Source organism: Cupressus sempervirens, chromosome 7 (assembly GCF_028749045.1).
Source record: "Cupressus sempervirens isolate cs-2001-9-10 chromosome 7, ASM2874904v1, whole genome shotgun sequence".
In the NCBI taxonomy this organism is placed as follows: domain Eukaryota; kingdom Viridiplantae; phylum Streptophyta; class Pinopsida; order Cupressales; family Cupressaceae; genus Cupressus; species Cupressus sempervirens.
The window spans coordinates 722,685,956-722,704,883 of record NC_143124.1 but is presented as its reverse complement, the minus strand read 5'-3'; the positions used below and the strand labels follow the sequence as shown (position 1 = coordinate 722,704,883).

Here is an 18,928-nt window from a genome sequence, read left to right as displayed (position 1 = left end):
AGTTTTTGTCTTTTGGTGACTAAGCTTCTAAGATGACAATATCTTTGTTGCTCATCAAAGCTATTTTTGTAACATCTCAATATTTTATATTTAGACAAAAGGGAAGAAGTTGCATCCCATGCCAGAAACCAAAAGCATCATACAGAAATACTCTAATGCTCAAATAATAAGGCAATACTCTACTACTAAAATAGTAATCAAGCTATAATAATCAAAATGCTTAGAATTGTTTCCGCATATAGCCCAGTCTCAAAGTGAATCAGAATGGAGTTATTACCTCTGGGACTGCACCTAGAACTCCACTTGACATCCCAACATCAATGCGCCATATTCTGCTGTTACATTTACTGTGTTTGCATTTAAAAATTTCAGTACCATGGTATAAAATTTCATTGCCCCAAAATCTAGGTCGCATAGCAAAGAGTATATGTACAAAATTAGCAATAATAATATTGTGACACCTAATAAACAATGCATTTCCAGTTAATTCATTTAATCATTCACTAATTAATACATACCAGTTTGCACCAGTTGTTTGGGGAGTATGCCCAACTACCATGCCTTTAGCATTTATCGAGTCTAATGTTGCTGCTAGAATTCCACAAATCTGCAATAAAATGGGAAACTCCAACTTTTACTATATTTGAATTATTATTCTAAATGATACCACAACTAAAATCGGAGTTTAGATGAGTACAATTCTAATGCAATTTCTTTTTTCAAAGCATAAGGAAAACTGACCTGAAAATTCCTACTGTCTGTGTCAAGTGTTTCTTGTGAATATAAACGACTCCATACAACACTATCATAGCCCTGGGTTGCTATAAATGGGATTTTTTCTTGTATTCCATTATTACTATTGTCCGATCGCATCCACTGAGCAACTTCCTTGTTCATTTTCTGAACCCCATATTTAACTAAAAATCATCACACGCATCAAGGACACACTTAATTGGCATAGAGAAAAGAAGGTTAAAACATAAGATGATAAACACCATAGATGGATTTTAACGATTTCTGTTTTGAAATATCTTATAACACATTGAAATGCATATTATTTTCAACCTTCACCATATCTATAACATTCCGTACAAAACTCCAGAGGAACAGTGGCTGCAAAGCTATTGTCATATTTCAACAACCTTAATATATATCTCTCACATGAAACAAGAAGTTAGTCACCTATGCAGAATAAATGCAAGAGCCATCTTGGTTATTAATAGTGTTTTATGTATGCTCTACATTCAATTTTTGTGCCATTAATATTTACAGCTATGGAAAGTATTATTCAAAGAGAACGTAATGGCAAGAAAAAACATAAGGATTGTATATAGATTTATAGATAAACTAACAACCAAGTAGCAGTAGAAAACTCCAAATCAAAGTTTCCAGACATAGACTCGGCTTCGACTTGGCAAGGCTGAATCAACTTGTGAATTTTGACTCAGCAAAAACTTGCCGAAACTAGGCAAAGTGAAAAAACCATTGAAATTTAGAGATTTTTTAGGATTTGAAACTCGTTTCATGCATCCACTATTGAATTAAGCTTAAAGAAACAATAAAATCATCAAATAGAAGCTAATTTGACCACATACATAAACATAAATCGATCACATAAGTACAAACATAAGTTGCAGCTTAAAAAAATAGCAAACTTAGATATCTAAAATTATAAAAATTGTCAAATATTTATCATACTCATGGAATATTAAGTCCATTAAATCAAAATTCCCAAAACATATGTGATAAAAATAACAAGTCAATGACTCTAGCTCAGCCTTAGCCTCAGAGGAGCCTGCATCCCTCCTACAAAGGCATCTAAGGTAAATCCTGGATGACTAAACAACCATAGTTTGTTGCTATGAGGTGCCACTTTGACCAACATCACTTCTGCTTGTGTGATGAGCCTTGCTAGCTCAATCTCAAACCACCCAAGCAATTGATTAGTTTTCGATGCTTTCGCAATAATTTGTAATTTATTTGTCTTTTCTGAGAATATATACATACACACACACATATACATATGCATTGGAATTCACAAATAATAGACAGTACATGAAATGGAATTTAAACTACTTACAATTTACCAACAGAGATTGCCTTATTGACTAATAATTAAAATGTATATCAATACCAAATATAAAGTCAAACAAAGTTGCAGCTATAATATGGAACCTGGTATAGATCGCACCCCCTAGAAATTTGCTTAAAACCATTCCCAGACTGCTTTTAATAATCTGCTAGGGCTGGCATCAATTACAAGATGAAATAAAAGGCCCAAATCGAAGGGAATTTGGCCTAGATATTACACTTCAAAGCTGCAGCTGCTCACACGAGCCTTGGGGTTGGTATGGCAGCCTCAAATACACTAAAATCAGTCTTCAATAATGCTGCAGATTGCAGCTACCAGTTTTTCATTGCTGGAGCTTTAATTACTACTTCATTTGATGATCAAACCCTTTGGAAACTCTTTAGTTCTTCACCAAATAACCCAACCTAGACCTCTGTTTGAAGACCACAGGAAACCAATAACTCAACTAGTCTTTCACAGTCTCAAAATTGCACACACACATTGAAGAATTGATGTCCTGTAATGCTGAACATGACAGAAACCCTAGGTTCCCTTGCCCGATTCCCAAGAACTTCATCAACAAAAGAAAATAGACAGAAAGCATAATCAAATCCATCCTTCTCATGGCTTTTTATAATTCCTTCAATATGGTTCGATCATGAAGCTTCCACAACAAGTCACATTAATGACTTATAAAATGGCTTTTAATTATCTTTATAAATAATCCTTACTTTGAGTGCCAATTTTAATAAAACATTTAATGGTTATTAATGATGTCTCATGGCCCCAATTTACTTTATGAACTTCATAATGGACTTTAATCATTGCTTTTTTGTTGATCATAGGCTATGTCATGATAAAGGCGTACTTTTTATTTAATTATAATGGCCCCTAAATAGCACTTATAGAGTTAAATAATAACTTTATAACATAACCATTAACAAGACTTCATTAATGCCATTATAATTTTAATAATTCATTGATTACTCATCATCTCTCTATTCTGTCTAAACTTGTAGGTCAACCATTGCTTCTATTGCACAACCAATTTCCGTCTCTATCAACCCATGACTTACTATAATTAGTAAATCCCTAAATACCTAATCATCAAAGATGCCAAGGGTCAATACTGCAATTGAGGTTGGTTCACTTGCTTTGCTGAATATAGAAATGTTGGATAAAGACTTACTACAAGTAGCATGTGTACCAAACTGACTCAAACAAAGAGCAATCCTAAACACTTCGGACTTCTGGAAGGAAAAGAGCCTCCTATTCTACCAACTGGGACCCTCTACCCAACTTGCACAGCCTATGAGGGCCACTGATAGGCTAATCCAAACCACCAACCACAGCGAGCTACAAAAGGGAACATTACAGCCATAGTTTGTTCTTGAGAGGTGCCCTTTTGACCAACATCAGTTGTGTCTATGCCTCTGTTTGATTATGCTCTATCCTCTTTTGTCATGGTCACAACCTCAACTTGTCTATCTATCTAGTCAACTCAATCAAGGACCTCATCAATAAAGATCAGACCTGTAGACTTATTGACCCACTCAGATTTTGGATCAACCTCATTTAGCATGATTGAGCTAGTCACTATCCAAAATTTGTTTCGTTCTAAGATGAAGGTTGTAATGAACAAATGCTAGATCATTCAACCTCTCCATGGACAATCTATTCTGCCTTTTCGTGTGCTCCAACATGCTACAATTGCACTCACAACCCAAGTGTTGGCTCAATATGCAAATGGTAATTTTCAAAAGGATTGGGGTTGTAGGCCCAAACATTTGCCACCATCTATTTGAAATAAAGAAAAAAAATCAGTTTGTTTCCAACTTTAAGGCTAGATCATAGTTGGAAAACTTGCCAAAACTAGAAAAATAAATTCAGGGAAAACTCCACAAATTTTCAACAAAAACTCAAGAACTTAAATAATTGCTTAAATTAAATTAGAAATACATTTTTTCATAAACTTCAATGAGAAGTGCATCCAATAAGTCAATAAACGAAAACACAAAAGAAACAAGCTCAGTTTAGATATATTTAAACACAAAGTGTGTACAAAATCACACTCTCACGAGGAATGTTGATGGAGGGAAGCAAAATAGTAAATAATTTATGTAAAACTAAAAGTAAAAACATCATTCCAATTACATCTTCCTCTTCTCAACTCTAGTAAAAACCAACGGAGATATAGAACTAAAGGGTCTAGTCCTAGAATTCTGCACTGGGCATGACTGTGTCTCCTCACTTGGTATGTTTGACTCAGTGTGGCTCGTCCTCCATCCTGGATGTAGCTCAGCCTCTAGCTTTTCCCTGCACTAGCAATGACTACTCATTTAACTCAACATCGTCCAGTGTGAAACTGAATTGACCCCCCTCCTCCATAGCCTACCTCTCCAAATAATTGAATTCATCTTCTTCAAAAACTCTGCTTCAAATCGATGAAATCAGTTTGCAAATGTTCAGAATACAAGTGTTTGAAAGACTATTTTCCCCCTTCCCAAAATATAAGTGAAGAAATGAGAAATGAAATTAATTTAGGCTGTTTTTGCCTTTAAGTGCTGTTATAAAACTATGACCAAGTTTTTAACAAAAACTCATACTCAGCAAGTTTTTGTCAAAAATTCGGGAATTTTTTGGTGTCAATAAAAGTTGTAAAAACTTGCCAAGCCAAAAAACTCAGTCATTTTTTGCAACTCGGAAAGTACTCTACCAATAGTACATCTATGGGCTAGATTATAAAATCAAACTATGCACTTAACATATATTTCTACTTGGCTAAAATTATGAATGAGCGACTTTGCACATTTGGCTTTCGGAAATCTCCCCGACTACATTATCAAATGCCTCCATCTTTAAACAGAGTCCACTAAGAACCTCCTCATTTGCCTTGAATTCAGGGCAAAAATGGAATGTTAGATTGAGGTAATAAGCAGTTGCATAGATGGGTCTGTGAAGTTGGTGGCGCCATCTACTATAATTATTGCCTGAATTGGACCATTTATATGCTCATCTCCTCCATATATAGATCTAATGGTTCCTTGGCCCGATCCATGCCCTCATATATGTAGCCCACTAAGGGCTTCTCCCCATCAACAACTCATAGGCAAAATACTAGGGGCTCAGTAACCTGAAAATATCATTAAATATTATAGTTAAGTCACAAGTGTGCATGAAAATAAGAAAAATGCAAAGTTGCAAACAAAAGAAAAGTATGCATATAAATTAATAGTAAATACTAAATATTAAACTGTAATAAATTCACCTACATGATTTCTACACAAGGTGTCCAAAAACCTTGCTCATCAAAAATGCAACTCACCAATAAACATGTGTCTCAAAGGTGCCTTTGATTGCATCATGGACTTTAACGTAATAAAATTTGAGGTGGATCTTGTGATACTAGAACAAGCCAAATTCTTCTGCCCCGTCAACTGCCTCATTATTAAGGGCGTGATTGTAGGTATATTTGCAATTATTTTTGACCCTATCAGCACATGCTTTGACCCATTCAAGCATGTCAATATCCTCAAATACAAGGTCAAGCAAATGGGCTGCACATGGAGACCAAAAATTATCAGGTGCCTCTCCATCAAAAGTTTATTTGCAGCAACATAACTTATTAAATTGTTCATCACCGCATGTACCACATTTTCTTCCCTCACCTAATGCATGGCTTCCTCAATAGCCAACATAAGTATGTGACATTTTTTACATGTTAGGAAGAATCAATGGACTTCAAAAACATGGTGGATCCTAAAAAATAAAGCAGAATAATGATCATTGATCAATCAATAAATCATAAATTACATAATTCAAATATTAATTAAATTATTCAACGCATTTAGGGAAGTACAATAATCAATCACCTCTGCTAAAAGTTTAAAACCAAGAAAATTTAGGAGTGTCCTATTCCTCCTATTGATCCAACTATCTATCATGATGGTGCAAACTTTTTTCTTCTACGACACTCGGCGGTCCTCTAACTCAACTTTTATATCCTCAACCATTTCTAACAAGAGGGAACCACTTAACTCAATATGAAGCTTAAAACCTCACTACACAAATGGTTGCGACATCTTTCATAGCATGCAAGTAAGGAGTCCTGTAACAAAATAGATTAAATAAGTATGTGTAGGGAAATTATAGCAATTCATTATGATTAGACAAACTAAAATTTAAAATTTAAATTTAAACAATTACATAAAAAAGAAATACCTATCTACAATAAATGAAATGTTGCAAAAGTACCAAAATTTACAGATTGATTTTTTTTTAACATCATGACCTCCTTATTCCAAGGCATGCTCTCAAGTGAGGATTGTGGAGTAGTAGTGGTGTGTGGCAAACAATAATTGTCCAATCTAGATTTCCAAACTCTAGGAGGAAAGTTAATAGTGCCACTAGGAGCAGAAGTTGAGCAGTAGGGTGAAGGGAGGCATAGAAGAACCCTCTCCAACATGATCTAAGGATGCGGATGAACAAGAACCAATATTAGCTAACTCGTCCCTTTGCCTCTTCTTTGTTTCCTTTAATTTTGCAAATGTTTCTAGTTGCACATAACATGCAGGAACTACCTCGAGAGGTGCCAATCAACATGGCTCAGTATCATGGCCACATATCTTGGCAATATGGTATTTAACTCTATTTATGCTGCCATGATTTTTACAAAATTTCCATTTTGTTTGCAATCTTGTTTTGTCAGGAAATTCCTTAGTATATTGCCAAGCCACATCCCTTTGACTTTGTTTCTTAGGACTAGGATTAGGAGTAGACAATGGGGATTGTTTTCAAATTACTATCTGTGCATTGTGTTCTATAATGTTATAAACTAATTTTAAAAATTAGCAATCACTACAATAGTGCATTGTGTTTTATGCTTGAATCTTGATTATTTTCCTTTCAAATTCAAAGTCAAACTTCAAAGTTCAAGGAGATAATGTGGAAAGAACAGTAAACATCACTTTTTTAGAAAAAAAATGTAAATACATGTTTACATTTTTTTCTAACAAAATTTTTTGCTAAAAAAATGTAGGGTTTGCTATTGTTCTCTCATTTAAGTATGAAATTTTGATTTGAAAGGAAAAAATTCAACTCCAAGAACTAGAAAGTTAAAAAATTTAACAATAAAATCCATAAAAAACACTAAAAAAATAACAAAATCCACAAAATTTAATACTAACCTCTTTGAAATAAGATAAGTCTTTGTAGTGTATGCGAAACAAATATTTAGAAATTTGGGTGTACAACTAAATAATTCCATTCGTGCAAGGCTATTGAGCAACCTCAAACCCTTAGCTTTTATTTGCTCCAGTCACCAGCATTATTGTCTCCTTCGTCCACCAATTCTCTGGACTTTTCATTTCGCATATCTTCTCATTACAATTGATAATAACAAACACTACAAATTGCAGCAAATTCATACCTTCAAATTGAAACCCTAAACTCTGCACGACTCTCCAGTGAGATATTATATGCACATCTTGGATGACAATCAGGAATGTCGAATTGGGCAATGACGAAATTGAATACCATTCTTAAGACAGCAACCTTTTGTGAAGAGAAATAAATCTTCCTCCTAAGGCAATGAATTTCATCATATCAGATGGTAGTTTTTCCTGAGAACATCAAGTTGAGAGAACAAAGCATATCGATGTTGGATTATTAGGGCAGATTTCAGTCAAAATCTAAGTTAGAGGGTAGTAATAACACCATAAATCAATAAATATAAATTGCGGTACCCAAATATCTCCAACGCAGCACTTGAGGGTTTTATTGCTAAAGAGCTTCCAGTTTGAGAAGACACACAACAGAAAAATAAATATAAAAACAAATTGACCAATATCAGTGTACAAAGAGCTTATCTGAACAACAATTTTCTTCTCCATTTGGCATCAATTTTTCTCTTGCATTAGGCATCAACTAATTTCTTGGAATGCTGGCGGATTAGGTGATATAAAAGTCAACTCTTGTCCTCAATAGAAATATTTTATTGAAAACGAATATTTATTTCGAGATCTAGTTAATAATTATTAGCTATCACCTGCAAACAATATAAGTTGTGAATTTATAGTTACCAATTAACAAATAGCTGAACAAATATAACTAGGGTAAAAATCGCAGGTCAGCAGAGAGCATGGGTTAAGTGGTTGTATTTGGGGAAGTACTGCTACAACTCCACTTATCATATGTCTATTCGAATGACTCCTTTTCGCGCCCTTTATGGTTACGAGTCTCTCTCTTTTATTGATTTAGCCTTACAGGACAGCAAGGCGCCATTGGACAAAGATTGGATTTTGGATCAGTAAGACATCCTCAAAGCTCTCAAGGATAATATTCAGCAGGCACGAAACCAGCTGAAGTTATATGTTGATCGGCATTGTACTGAGCAGAGTTTTGAGCTGGGAGATAGGGTTTTTCTTTATCTACAACTGTATAAACAGAGCTCCTTGAAGAAAAGTGGATCAAAGAAACTTAAGCCCAGATTTTACAAACCTTACTACATCACCAAGAGGGTAAGAGAGGTTGCTTATGAGTTGGATTTGCCAGGCGACAACCAAATCCACAACATATTTCGTGTCTCATGCCTCAAGAAGGCTGTTGGCCAGCAAATTGTACCTTCAAAGAGTTTGCCCCTGCTTGATGAGGTGGGTAAACTTATTTTGGTGCTGGAGGAGGTGATTGAAACCATGGAAAGGAAGTTGCGTAATAGGACTGTCAAGGAATATCTAGTTCGTTGGAAATGCTTACCATATGAGGACGCCACCTAGGAACGTGAGTTTATTCTGTAGCACCTAGCATTGAGATTGCCTGAGGGCCAGCAATCCCGAGAAGGAAGGACTGTCATGTCCCCTTCCTGGCACTAGTGTCTTGGCGCCAGGTTAATCTATCTCCACATCCCTATAGATTAACGGCATTAGCTATCAGGATGCCTACCAGTCACATCAGACATTTTATCTTATGTACTTTAGCTATTTTATTAAAGTGTATGGATAAAGTTACTTTATGTTATAAAGTCATTTACTTTATAAAGTGACTTAAGTGACTACAGGACGAAATTTTTTTTTATCCCACATTCCTTGCTTCATTATTTTTCCCTCACTTCAAGGTTATAAAATAAGGAGCTTACATTGGGATTTACATAAAAGGAATCTATGAAATCAATATATTGACACATTCTGGTTGCTTAAGTGTGAATGGTCTGAAAGCTCTAAGGACGAAATCCCTCGAGTTTGGCTTTCCAAGGAAGATTGGACGTCACCCCAATCTTTTGTCTTTGAAGTAATGCTCCATACAGGCAGAAATCGACAAGTTGAATAGAAATCATAGTTGGACAGTTGAAGGCCCTATTTATGTAAGCAAATTTTATGATTCCCATTTTTCGAAGGCTTTATCTTGGTTGTAAGATAAAACATTCAGAATAGGGAGTGAATGAGTTTTTTTTCAAAGTACCATCGTGGCAACTGGAAGATGTTACCAATAGGAGGAAGCACGGCATTTGGGTCTTCCATTACATTGTGAACGTCTGCCCTCACGAGTCTGTTGTTATCGGCAACATAAGTGGCCGTAGAAAGGTCATCACATCAGGACAGTGCTAGGGCTCATTGTGGAAACCGTAGGTTGTACCAAGAAGCACGGGAAGCAACATTACCAGTAAGCAAGGCGTAGCACTCCACATCCAATAAGAAGAACACGGTAGCTAACCTCCATCAAGTGACAGGGTCTCACAGCCAGAATGGGTTGGATATGCTTGGACGTGACTATCCTTCACGTGTTTGCTGATTCCCCATTCTTCAGTCAAGGTGGCCAATGGGAGCAACTTAAGTTAATCAAGGGGAGCTCGACATTGGTCTCATGATATTTGGGTGTAGACAAACATCCCTCAATTAATGTCAAATAAGTACGGGTCTGTCATTCCTTGCCTCTGCATACTAATAACATTGTTAGTTGTACTTTGATTACAGTGGATGTTCATTGATTTAATATCATATACTGTTGAAACATTGAATATTGAGTTCAATCAGATACCGTTCTTTGATAAAATCTGGAAATGTTATTGGTTAAATGCATCAGCTCCTAGTATAGGAATTAATACAGAGTGGTTTAGGTTGTTCAACAAAGTATTGTTCTGGAGAAATTAGAGGTTGTTGGATAACTATTTGACAAATTACCAGTTACAGATCAAAACTCTCTGATTAGGATTAGCCAAGAATATTACATCTATTATCATAATACCCTCCCTTAATGGTTAATCTATCCAGAGCACGAAGTTGTCAAAAAGCGTAAAAGGTAGATTTTGTCTACTTAGAGTGCTCCGCATTGTTTGTTATGGGCTGCGAACCAGATTGCTCAGATCAGGACCAACTTTGAGTAGGTTGAGTTGTAGTACCCAAAACCACCTTATCGCTGTTGTGATATTCAAAGATGGTTAGCAGCTGTTGTTTCCACGTGCCATAATTGTGACCATTGAACTTCTGATTTCCCTCGAGCAAAATATTAGTCAGAGATGCCATAGCATGTTTTTCAATGAAAAAAGTGAAAATCTATCAAGACACATATTTCGAGATAAAAAACAAAAGACCCATAAAAAATAAAGAGGTACCCAGAAGAGAGCTCGAAAAACCTAGAATGAGTATGTTGTCAATTTTTGGATCCAATGGCTTGAAAATCGATGCACAAAAATTGAGGCACCCAGAAAAAACGAACAACCCAATTGAGCTCTCGGAAAACCCACCAAGAATCTGAATTTTTTTTTATCCAGTGCAAAAATTTAGGGTTTCAAACAAAAACGGCCCTGGCTGCAAAAAAAGCTTCAAAAAAACTTAGAAAAATGGCGGATTTGTAGAGAATTGCAAAATCTGGGCATGAATGACCAACAAAGGTGTGTAAAAAACCTAGACGCCTCCAAATAGGCAAAAAATAACTACAAAAAATGGAAAAAATGGGCCACAAAACAGACGTACGATTTTCACATAAATTTGGACGCAAGTGGTAGAAAAATCTGGGCATGAGTTGCAGAGAAATGGAGCCCAATAGACCTCCACATGAACAACAAAGAATAACCCTCAATTTTTAAAGGATTCAAAATTTCAATCACACTAATTGCAGATTGAAGGGCGTGAGTTTGCAAACCGAAAAAAATCGCGAGCATCACAAACAAAATGGCACAATTTTTTGGTTGAAAAACCTAGTCGAACCAGAGGTTTTGGAAGCAAATATGCATGAAAATAATTTCGATTATAAAAGGCAAATAATTTCAACCAAGAAATTATAATTATTTTTTGAAGATTTTATATTATTTGCTCTAATACCATATTACAAAGTAATTGGTAAAATATTTGCTTGTTATTAACAGAGACCGAGAGGTCAATATATACAAAAGAGTAAAGCGATGTTTCATTAGGAAACGTTCATAAAGAATAGAAATATTATATTCTAGCTAAAAGAAAGCTAAAGAAAGCTAACAAATAACTACAACTAACCAACTATTAGAAACATTCTAATATTTACAATAGATTACAAATAGATAACCATTAACTTATAATAGAAGCTTATCTATTATCGTAATATTTAAATCTATTTGTTTCTGCACTTCTTTTCTTCAAAGTTCCATATTACTTTTATATCTTTATTTTCCTAAGAGTCACACCTTGTCCAAGGAGTTTAGCTTGGTTGGTTGAAGCAATGAGTTCTCATTGTGGAGACCCTGGTTCAAATCACAAGAGGGACATCTTTGTGGAATTCTAAGTTGTGACTCTTGGTCTTCTATTGGTTGTATTTGTCTCTATGTAAAAGGTGGATTCTAAGTTGTGACTCTTGGTCTTCCAATTGTTGTTTCTAGTGTGGTTGCTCATAAGGAGCTTGAATAAGCTTGTAAGTCTCATGTTGTTGCTTGAATAAGCACAAGATTTGTAGACAATTTCAATATAAGAATCACACCTTCTTGACTTGAATGTCTCTTCAGCACTTAAATTTCTCTTAAATTTGATTGCATCCTTTCCTAAAACATTATTATTTCTTTTACTAATCACTATCCATAAATCGTGACTTCTCTAATTTTGACCTTTGTTAAATGATGTTTATTATGATCATAACTTTATTTGTATCTTAATCACAATACTCAAAAAATGATTTTAATTCTTCCTATATGTGCAGTTTTCTTTTGAATTTTTATAGCTGATTCTAACACCATCCTTTTCTTTCCTGAAATGTAGCACATTGAATTTGATAACATTAAAATATTCTTTCAGTTTTGTTAGAGCTGTTGGTTATTTTAGGGTCTCCAGTAATATTCTTCCTCACAATTCTTCATTTCAGATGTGTGTTTACGGCGTCATCATCATTTCTCTATATAACATACTTATCGATTTAATATAGTTCTATCTAATGCCACAATTGTGTCTTTCATCGGGCTCCATAATCATTATAACTTATCACTATGTATATTATCTGCCGTGTCTTCACACCATCACTTTTATTTAATCAACATCACTTAAGTGTCTTTGAATTGCTGCCCAGTTATTTAGTTGGATACGTTGTTTGCTTGTTCAATGGACTGTATAATATTAAATATCTACTATTCTATTATGCTGCTAGTATGCTTCTCTGCTTTCTCCAAAATCATATATATCTCTTTGTATATAGTTACATGTGATGACCATTGTAAATATCCTATCATATTTGAATAAACTTCATTTCAAATGGCTTTATTATATAACTTCAACATTTTGGATATCTTCCACCACAGATTACATATTAAAGATGTCTCTCAGCTTAATTGCTCAACTTGTCAATGCTATTAAATCTTTTTCAAGTACCAAGTTTTGCTTTACTCATTTTCATTTTATCAACCTTATATCCATACCTCTTCTAGACATGTCTTCATCTTTTTGTCCCTTTGACATTGATTATGTTTATAATTTTGTTATGCTTATCAAATTCTTCGACATCAATGGCAATACTTCTATCATATGTATATATTGCTTTCGCATTGTTACCTTGATGTGAGATAAACTTTTAAGAAAAAAAATGTTTAGTAAACTTTGGAACATATTAGGTTAATTTCTCTTGGGTTCCCTAGTGGGGCATTACATATGGTATCAAAGCCTAGTTTCAACACTGAGAACTTTACACTAGATAACAAGTAGTAACACTCACAACAAGATTAAACAACAAGAATTATCAACAAAAAACTTAGACAACACAATTTGGACAAAAAAATTCGATACATTAGAACTTTTGAATAATGAAACATCAAATCATAACATTTATGTTCTAGACTCTTGCTTTATGTCTATGCATTTACCCTTATGATTTTTGATGGATTATGAGTTGTGTGCTTTTGTTTGGGTGTCATAGGAGAGATGGCTTTTGGGTCTTGATTTGTTACTAGGTGTCGCAGCTCATGACATGGTAGAGGTCGTGGGAGAGGCATTCATCGTAGCCCTCCTTTGATCCAAAGAGAGGACCTTGTACAAGAAGAGAATTGAGGAGGTAATAGTGGTTAGCAACATGCTGGCATTCTGAGTTAGAAGGGCCTGGCACTAGAGAGCTACTTAGAACTATCCTAGAACACTTGCCTATGCATGAGAGAGTTGCTCAAGATGTATCACAACATTTTAAGCATGAAGAGAAGGCTAGGTCCAAGAGTCCTAGAAGGGGGAACATGGAGGATAGACAAGAGTCCATCAAAGCTGCTTAGATGAAAGACGTACTGTGAATCAAGTTTCCTCCTCTCAATGGTGCAGGAATAGGGTATCGTGAAGAAAATTGGCTTATCGCATTGGACAGGTGCTTTGCTATGTAGGATTTTGACACCAATGTGAAAGAAAGGTATGCCATCATGTACTTGGAGATTTTTGTGGCAAACTGGTTGAAGATTGAGGAAAAGAAACTTGGGTTGGACATGAAGAATGTCAAATGGGAGTTATTCCTAGAAAACTTATGCGAGTTCCTACCAAATCAGTGGCATCAGCAAACAGAAGATGAAACTTGAGACAACTTAGTATAACCGCTTTACAGTATGAGTAAAGATTCTTTGAACCTATGCCTTACGGTATAGTGACAATTGGCCTTTGATGGTCCAATACTTCATCAGAGAGCTTAATGATACCACCATTAGCCCTTAAGGATGCGGTCATGCGAGCTACATTGGTTGAGTCGAGTTTGAGTTTGGGTCAAGATGGTCAACCAGGTGTTTAGGTTGGAGGATCTTTTTTAGGACCGCCTAAGGGAAACTAGTCTCAAGGAGTTGAAATATCTAGGAACCCTCCTAGCTTCTTGAAAGGTAATCAGGATCATAAAGGCAAAAAGTGCTTCCATGGTAACGATGTTGATTCACAGTCAGGGAACTATCGCAACTGGCAACGTAGTATGTGCAATAGATCAGGTCAAGCGACTTAGGATTATAGTCAGGATGCTAGTGTGGGTAGTTTCAGCAATCTAGTGCACCTAGAGCTCATTAAGGTTTTAGTGAAGATTGTTTTTCTTATGAATAACGTGGTGATAAAGTGACCAACTGTCTCCAACATGTCCCACAGGTCTTGGGACAAAGGGTCGCAACTTCAGAACCCACAATTTAGGATGCTAGTAGATTTCATAAGATGTTTGAACCTAAGTTCTAAGTTTTATATCATTTTTGTAGGAATCCAAGAGTAAGCCTAATTCTAGGGGTGCATGTAGTGCCCACCTGTAGGCTGCTTTTCAGTTGTTGTTGCCGAACTCTTTTAGATCAGTTTTCATGCATATGTTAGTTTTTAGACATACATGATTTACACTTATATGACACTACTTCATGATTGGATTATATATCAAGAGTGATTACATAGTTGATATATTTCATGTGTTCATTTGATGATTATGATTACTTTGTATTAAAGATGCTTTAATTGCTCTTAGTTTGTAAATGTAATTGCTTTCATGATGATGTCATATGATATGCGTTTAAATGATGATTATTATATCTTCATGATGATGAGTTGTTTATATTAGAATTTGATGCTTTTTATACTCATGATTCATTTATGGTACTTACCCCATACTTGCATGTGTATGGTGTGTGTGTCTGTTTTATGTTTTTGTTTGAAGCGCTTGATGTGGTTGAGAGAGGGAGTTAGGATCTATACAATGTACCACTCCCCGCCATTGCCTGTTTAGTTTATATATATATATATGCACATGTACATGTCATTTATGCAGATTGCAGGTATCAAGAATCGATTTCCTTGAGTTGTCAAGATGAGCATGCCCTATAGCAATAACTCAATGGTAAGAATGGGGAGTTAATGTTCAGGTTCGATACTGACCAAAGCCTAATTACTGTCCTGAGGACATATACTTGACTGCCTACCCTTTTTAAACTCATGAGTTTATCTTTGCATTGTTGCTTGATTTTGGCTTTGGTCGGTTTTGCTTATGTTGCTTTTATGTGAATTTGGCTATGTGATTTACTTGGTAAATGATTTAATTATGATACTTGGATTAATCATATGATATTGGAATTATTAAATATATTTTGACTAAAAAGGAAATATTAAAATATGATGATATTTAATTAATTGGGAATTAATTTAAATATGTGCCTTAATTTAAAAGACTTAAAAGTCTAAAATTGAAAGTTGAAAAGAGTTATTAAAATATTAAAGATCTAATATTGATTTATTATAATTTTCTAATCAATTAATTATAAAATTGGAGTTGCACTTGATAAGTGGGATTTAATTCTTATATTTTTATATTTTGATCAGTAATAAAGTATATTATATTAATATCAAAAAGATGCATCCAATAGTAGATTGCCATTAAGGCCAGATCAAACATGAAACCATACCCCTGAACCACCTAGACTACCATATAGAAAACATTGGGATCACCTGCCATGCCTCCCATGTAGGCCAATGTGATCATCATGATAGTATACATAAAGAAACATCCATAGACATTGCAAAAGCCACCCACAACCAGCAGTCACATGAACCACTTGGAACACATCTTCACGGGAGAAGATAGGAATTGCTCTGTTTGGAGACGGCTTCATCCTTCCCCTACGCCTAGCAAAGCAGTCAGAACATAGTTACAGGACTTGGACTCGCCTTTGACTTGAAAAACCAAAATCAAACTCGGACTTGGACTCGGCCAAGACTCGGCAAGGACTTGGAAAATCGAAAAACCCATGAAATTCAAAGATTTTTAAGCATTTAACGATTTTTTTCATGCATCATTTAGTCAATTAACATCAAATACACAATAATTGAGATAAATAGAAGCTACTTAACACTCATAGACAATTTTGCATAGATCACATAAGTATAACAGTGAATTTTTGAAGGAAAAAAACTGAATAACATAATATAAAGTTGAAGATTTAAGATTAAAGATTCAATCCTTAATAAATTTGTGACATACCACAATATCATTTTCAAAATTAATATACACTGAAAAAAAACCCCTTCAAAAAATCTCTATCTTTTTATATTTTTAAAAAAAATTAAAAATAATAATTTTGGAGAGTCTTGGGCTCGGGACTCAACGAGTCCACGTGACTCTGCCAAGACTCGGCCGAGTCAGAGTCAAAGTCCAGAGGCCATTTGCCTCAGCAAGGTCGCCTCTGCCTCGGACTCACAGAGTCCTGCTCGGTCTCGTAGAGTCCCGAAACACTAGGTCAGAAGACTCTGCACGATCTGCCAGTAACGAAACATCAACCCCAGCCATAGCTACATTGTCCTTCATGGAGATGACACCACTTGCCTCGCCCAATACACAACCTTCCCTAATTGGAATTTAACGATGAATCATTGAGCAATCAGAATCATCACAAGGAGCATTTGATTTAATGGTAGTCACCTTCCTTTTCCTAGGCCTCGACTCAACACCAAGGGAAAAGGATTGCGTCAATATACAAAGAAAAAAGTTGAGCGTCCACCAGCTCATTCAGGCCAATGGCATATCAGCAGATGGTGGGTCAGCTAAAGACCATACCAAGAGTGCTTGTAGTTCCCCCAGACCGCCGACAATCATATTCCAAGGGCAGGGGCCCATGTGCAGACCCACTCCTATCTCAGCCCTTTGCACTTTGTCTTCGATACCCACTCCCCACTTGGGGACCAAACTGTCCCAAGCCACTAAACACACCTCTAATTCAGAGTCTGCCACCATTAGCCCTAGTGCCACAAACAATGATGATATATCCAAATTAGACTGCGGCCTCTAGTCTTTTCTTAGATACTCCTCGCCAAAAATGAGCTTAATTGCCTTCTAGAATATGTCATCATCCAGCTTGAACACACTGCTCAATCCTTTAATTGTGATGGCTCCTTCAGAAGCCAGAATCTGGTCAATAGTTTTCAATAAGAAGTTTGCCTCCATTGATTTCACTGAAAGCTTTGCACAAGTTTTCTATGAAAATAGAGGATGCAGGAAACAACAGAAAGAGTGGCATAAAAAATGCATGGAAACCTCTAGAAGCATCGAGCTACAAATATGAAGTCATTATGACTTTGCTTCTCCCACACTGCACTGTACTTGCCCCATTCCTCTCGGGCAATGTCAGCCTAGCATTTTGCCTACATTTCAAAAATAGGAATGTCCCAAAGCCAAATAATGGGGATCAAGGACACCTTCCTTCACTTGATCATAATTGCCTAGCATACTAAGCCTTGATGCACATGTCATTAATATATAATACCACAGATCTTTAGCTCTCCCAATCCATCATTAATCAATCATATGTCCAACTAATGTGGTGGGATGTCATAAACTATGATTTCGAAATTATCTTGTAAAGAACCTACCACCCCTACATTAAATAGTTTATTAGCTAAAGTGTAAGCCTCCCTTGGTACATGAGAGGTTTTAATTTCGTCAACCTTCTCTACTAAAGTTCTGATTTGTTTGACGTACTTGTTGAGGTACCATGCATCCAAGTTTCCTTTTGCTATACCGTTTACCACAATCTGGGAGTCTCCCTCAAGATGTAGCTTCTGAATGCCGAGCTTGATTCCCAACATGACTGCATCAACTGTAGCAAGCCACTCAGCTTGGTTATTTGTGCCATCTATTACCTTTCTTGCACTAAAAGCTAAAATTCTCCAATCTGCTGATCTGCCACCACACCCACACTTGAGGGCCCTTGGTTTCTTTAGAAGCCCCATCAAATTTGATTTTAGTCCACCCGGGATCTCACTCCACACATCTTTGTTTATGTTTAGACAGAGAATCAACTCTCGGAGGCCTTTTAATTCTTATGATTAATTAAAATAATAACTTATGCTTTTAAAAGTGCTTGTACAAATAAATAATGTGGAGAAAAGAAAATTAAAGAATATTTTAATTAAAAAGTGTATTAAGTGTGCATGAGTGGATTAGATAAATTAAAGTATTTATTATTTAATAAAGTAACTTTTTTATAAAATTAAAGAACTGAAACACTAGATAGGATTGGGGCTCTTTATTAGAGGCTTTTTGGTTATTTGTGCACACATAGGTTTTGTAGAGTAAGTTGGGAAACTGAAGCAAGAGGATTGTTGAAAGCTTAGGAATATCTAGATTTGCAAGCTATCACAAATTGTCTAGAATATCAAGATCGAGGTAGGGTCTTCGATCTGTCTTGGAAATTAATTTGGAAAAAAATTGTTTGCTTTGTGTCTACCACATTGTCGAAATCAGATTGTTGGAAATGGTAGAATGATGTTGTTGTTATTTGGAATTTTGTAATAACCCCAATAGGTTATAACTTCTTAAAACACCAAAAATCTTTATACTTTAGTGGTTTGACATTTCGTCAAACACTTTGCAAGCAAGCTCTGATACCACTATAATGGCCTTCCTCAAATCTGCTCTCGAAAAATGTTGATGAAA

At 35.6% G+C, this 18,928-nt stretch overlaps 1 protein-coding gene and 1 long non-coding RNA gene across 21 annotated transcripts in view; both read right to left on the bottom strand.

Moving 5' to 3' along the window:
* SLP1 (Calcineurin-like metallo-phosphoesterase superfamily protein) overlaps positions 1-18,928 on the bottom strand; it is a 257,256-nt gene that overhangs the window by 146,473 nt on the left and 91,855 nt on the right. For all 20 annotated transcript variants that reach the window (XM_089792703.1, XM_089792699.1, XM_089792704.1 and 17 more), the window contains exons 6-8: positions 742-917; positions 519-607; positions 278-347 (exon numbers count right to left, since the gene is read on the bottom strand). In XM_089792703.1, the coding sequence (XP_089648829.1) occupies positions 278-347; positions 519-607; positions 742-917 (335 nt within the window). The remainder of the gene's footprint in view (positions 1-277; positions 348-518; positions 608-741; positions 918-18,928) is intronic.
* LOC149549270 (uncharacterized) lies at positions 4,091-5,615 on the bottom strand. Its single transcript, XR_016354464.1, has 2 exons — positions 5,397-5,615; positions 4,091-5,204 (listed from the first exon to the last, which is right to left on the bottom strand). It is a non-coding gene; the product is annotated as an uncharacterized LOC149549270 (long non-coding RNA).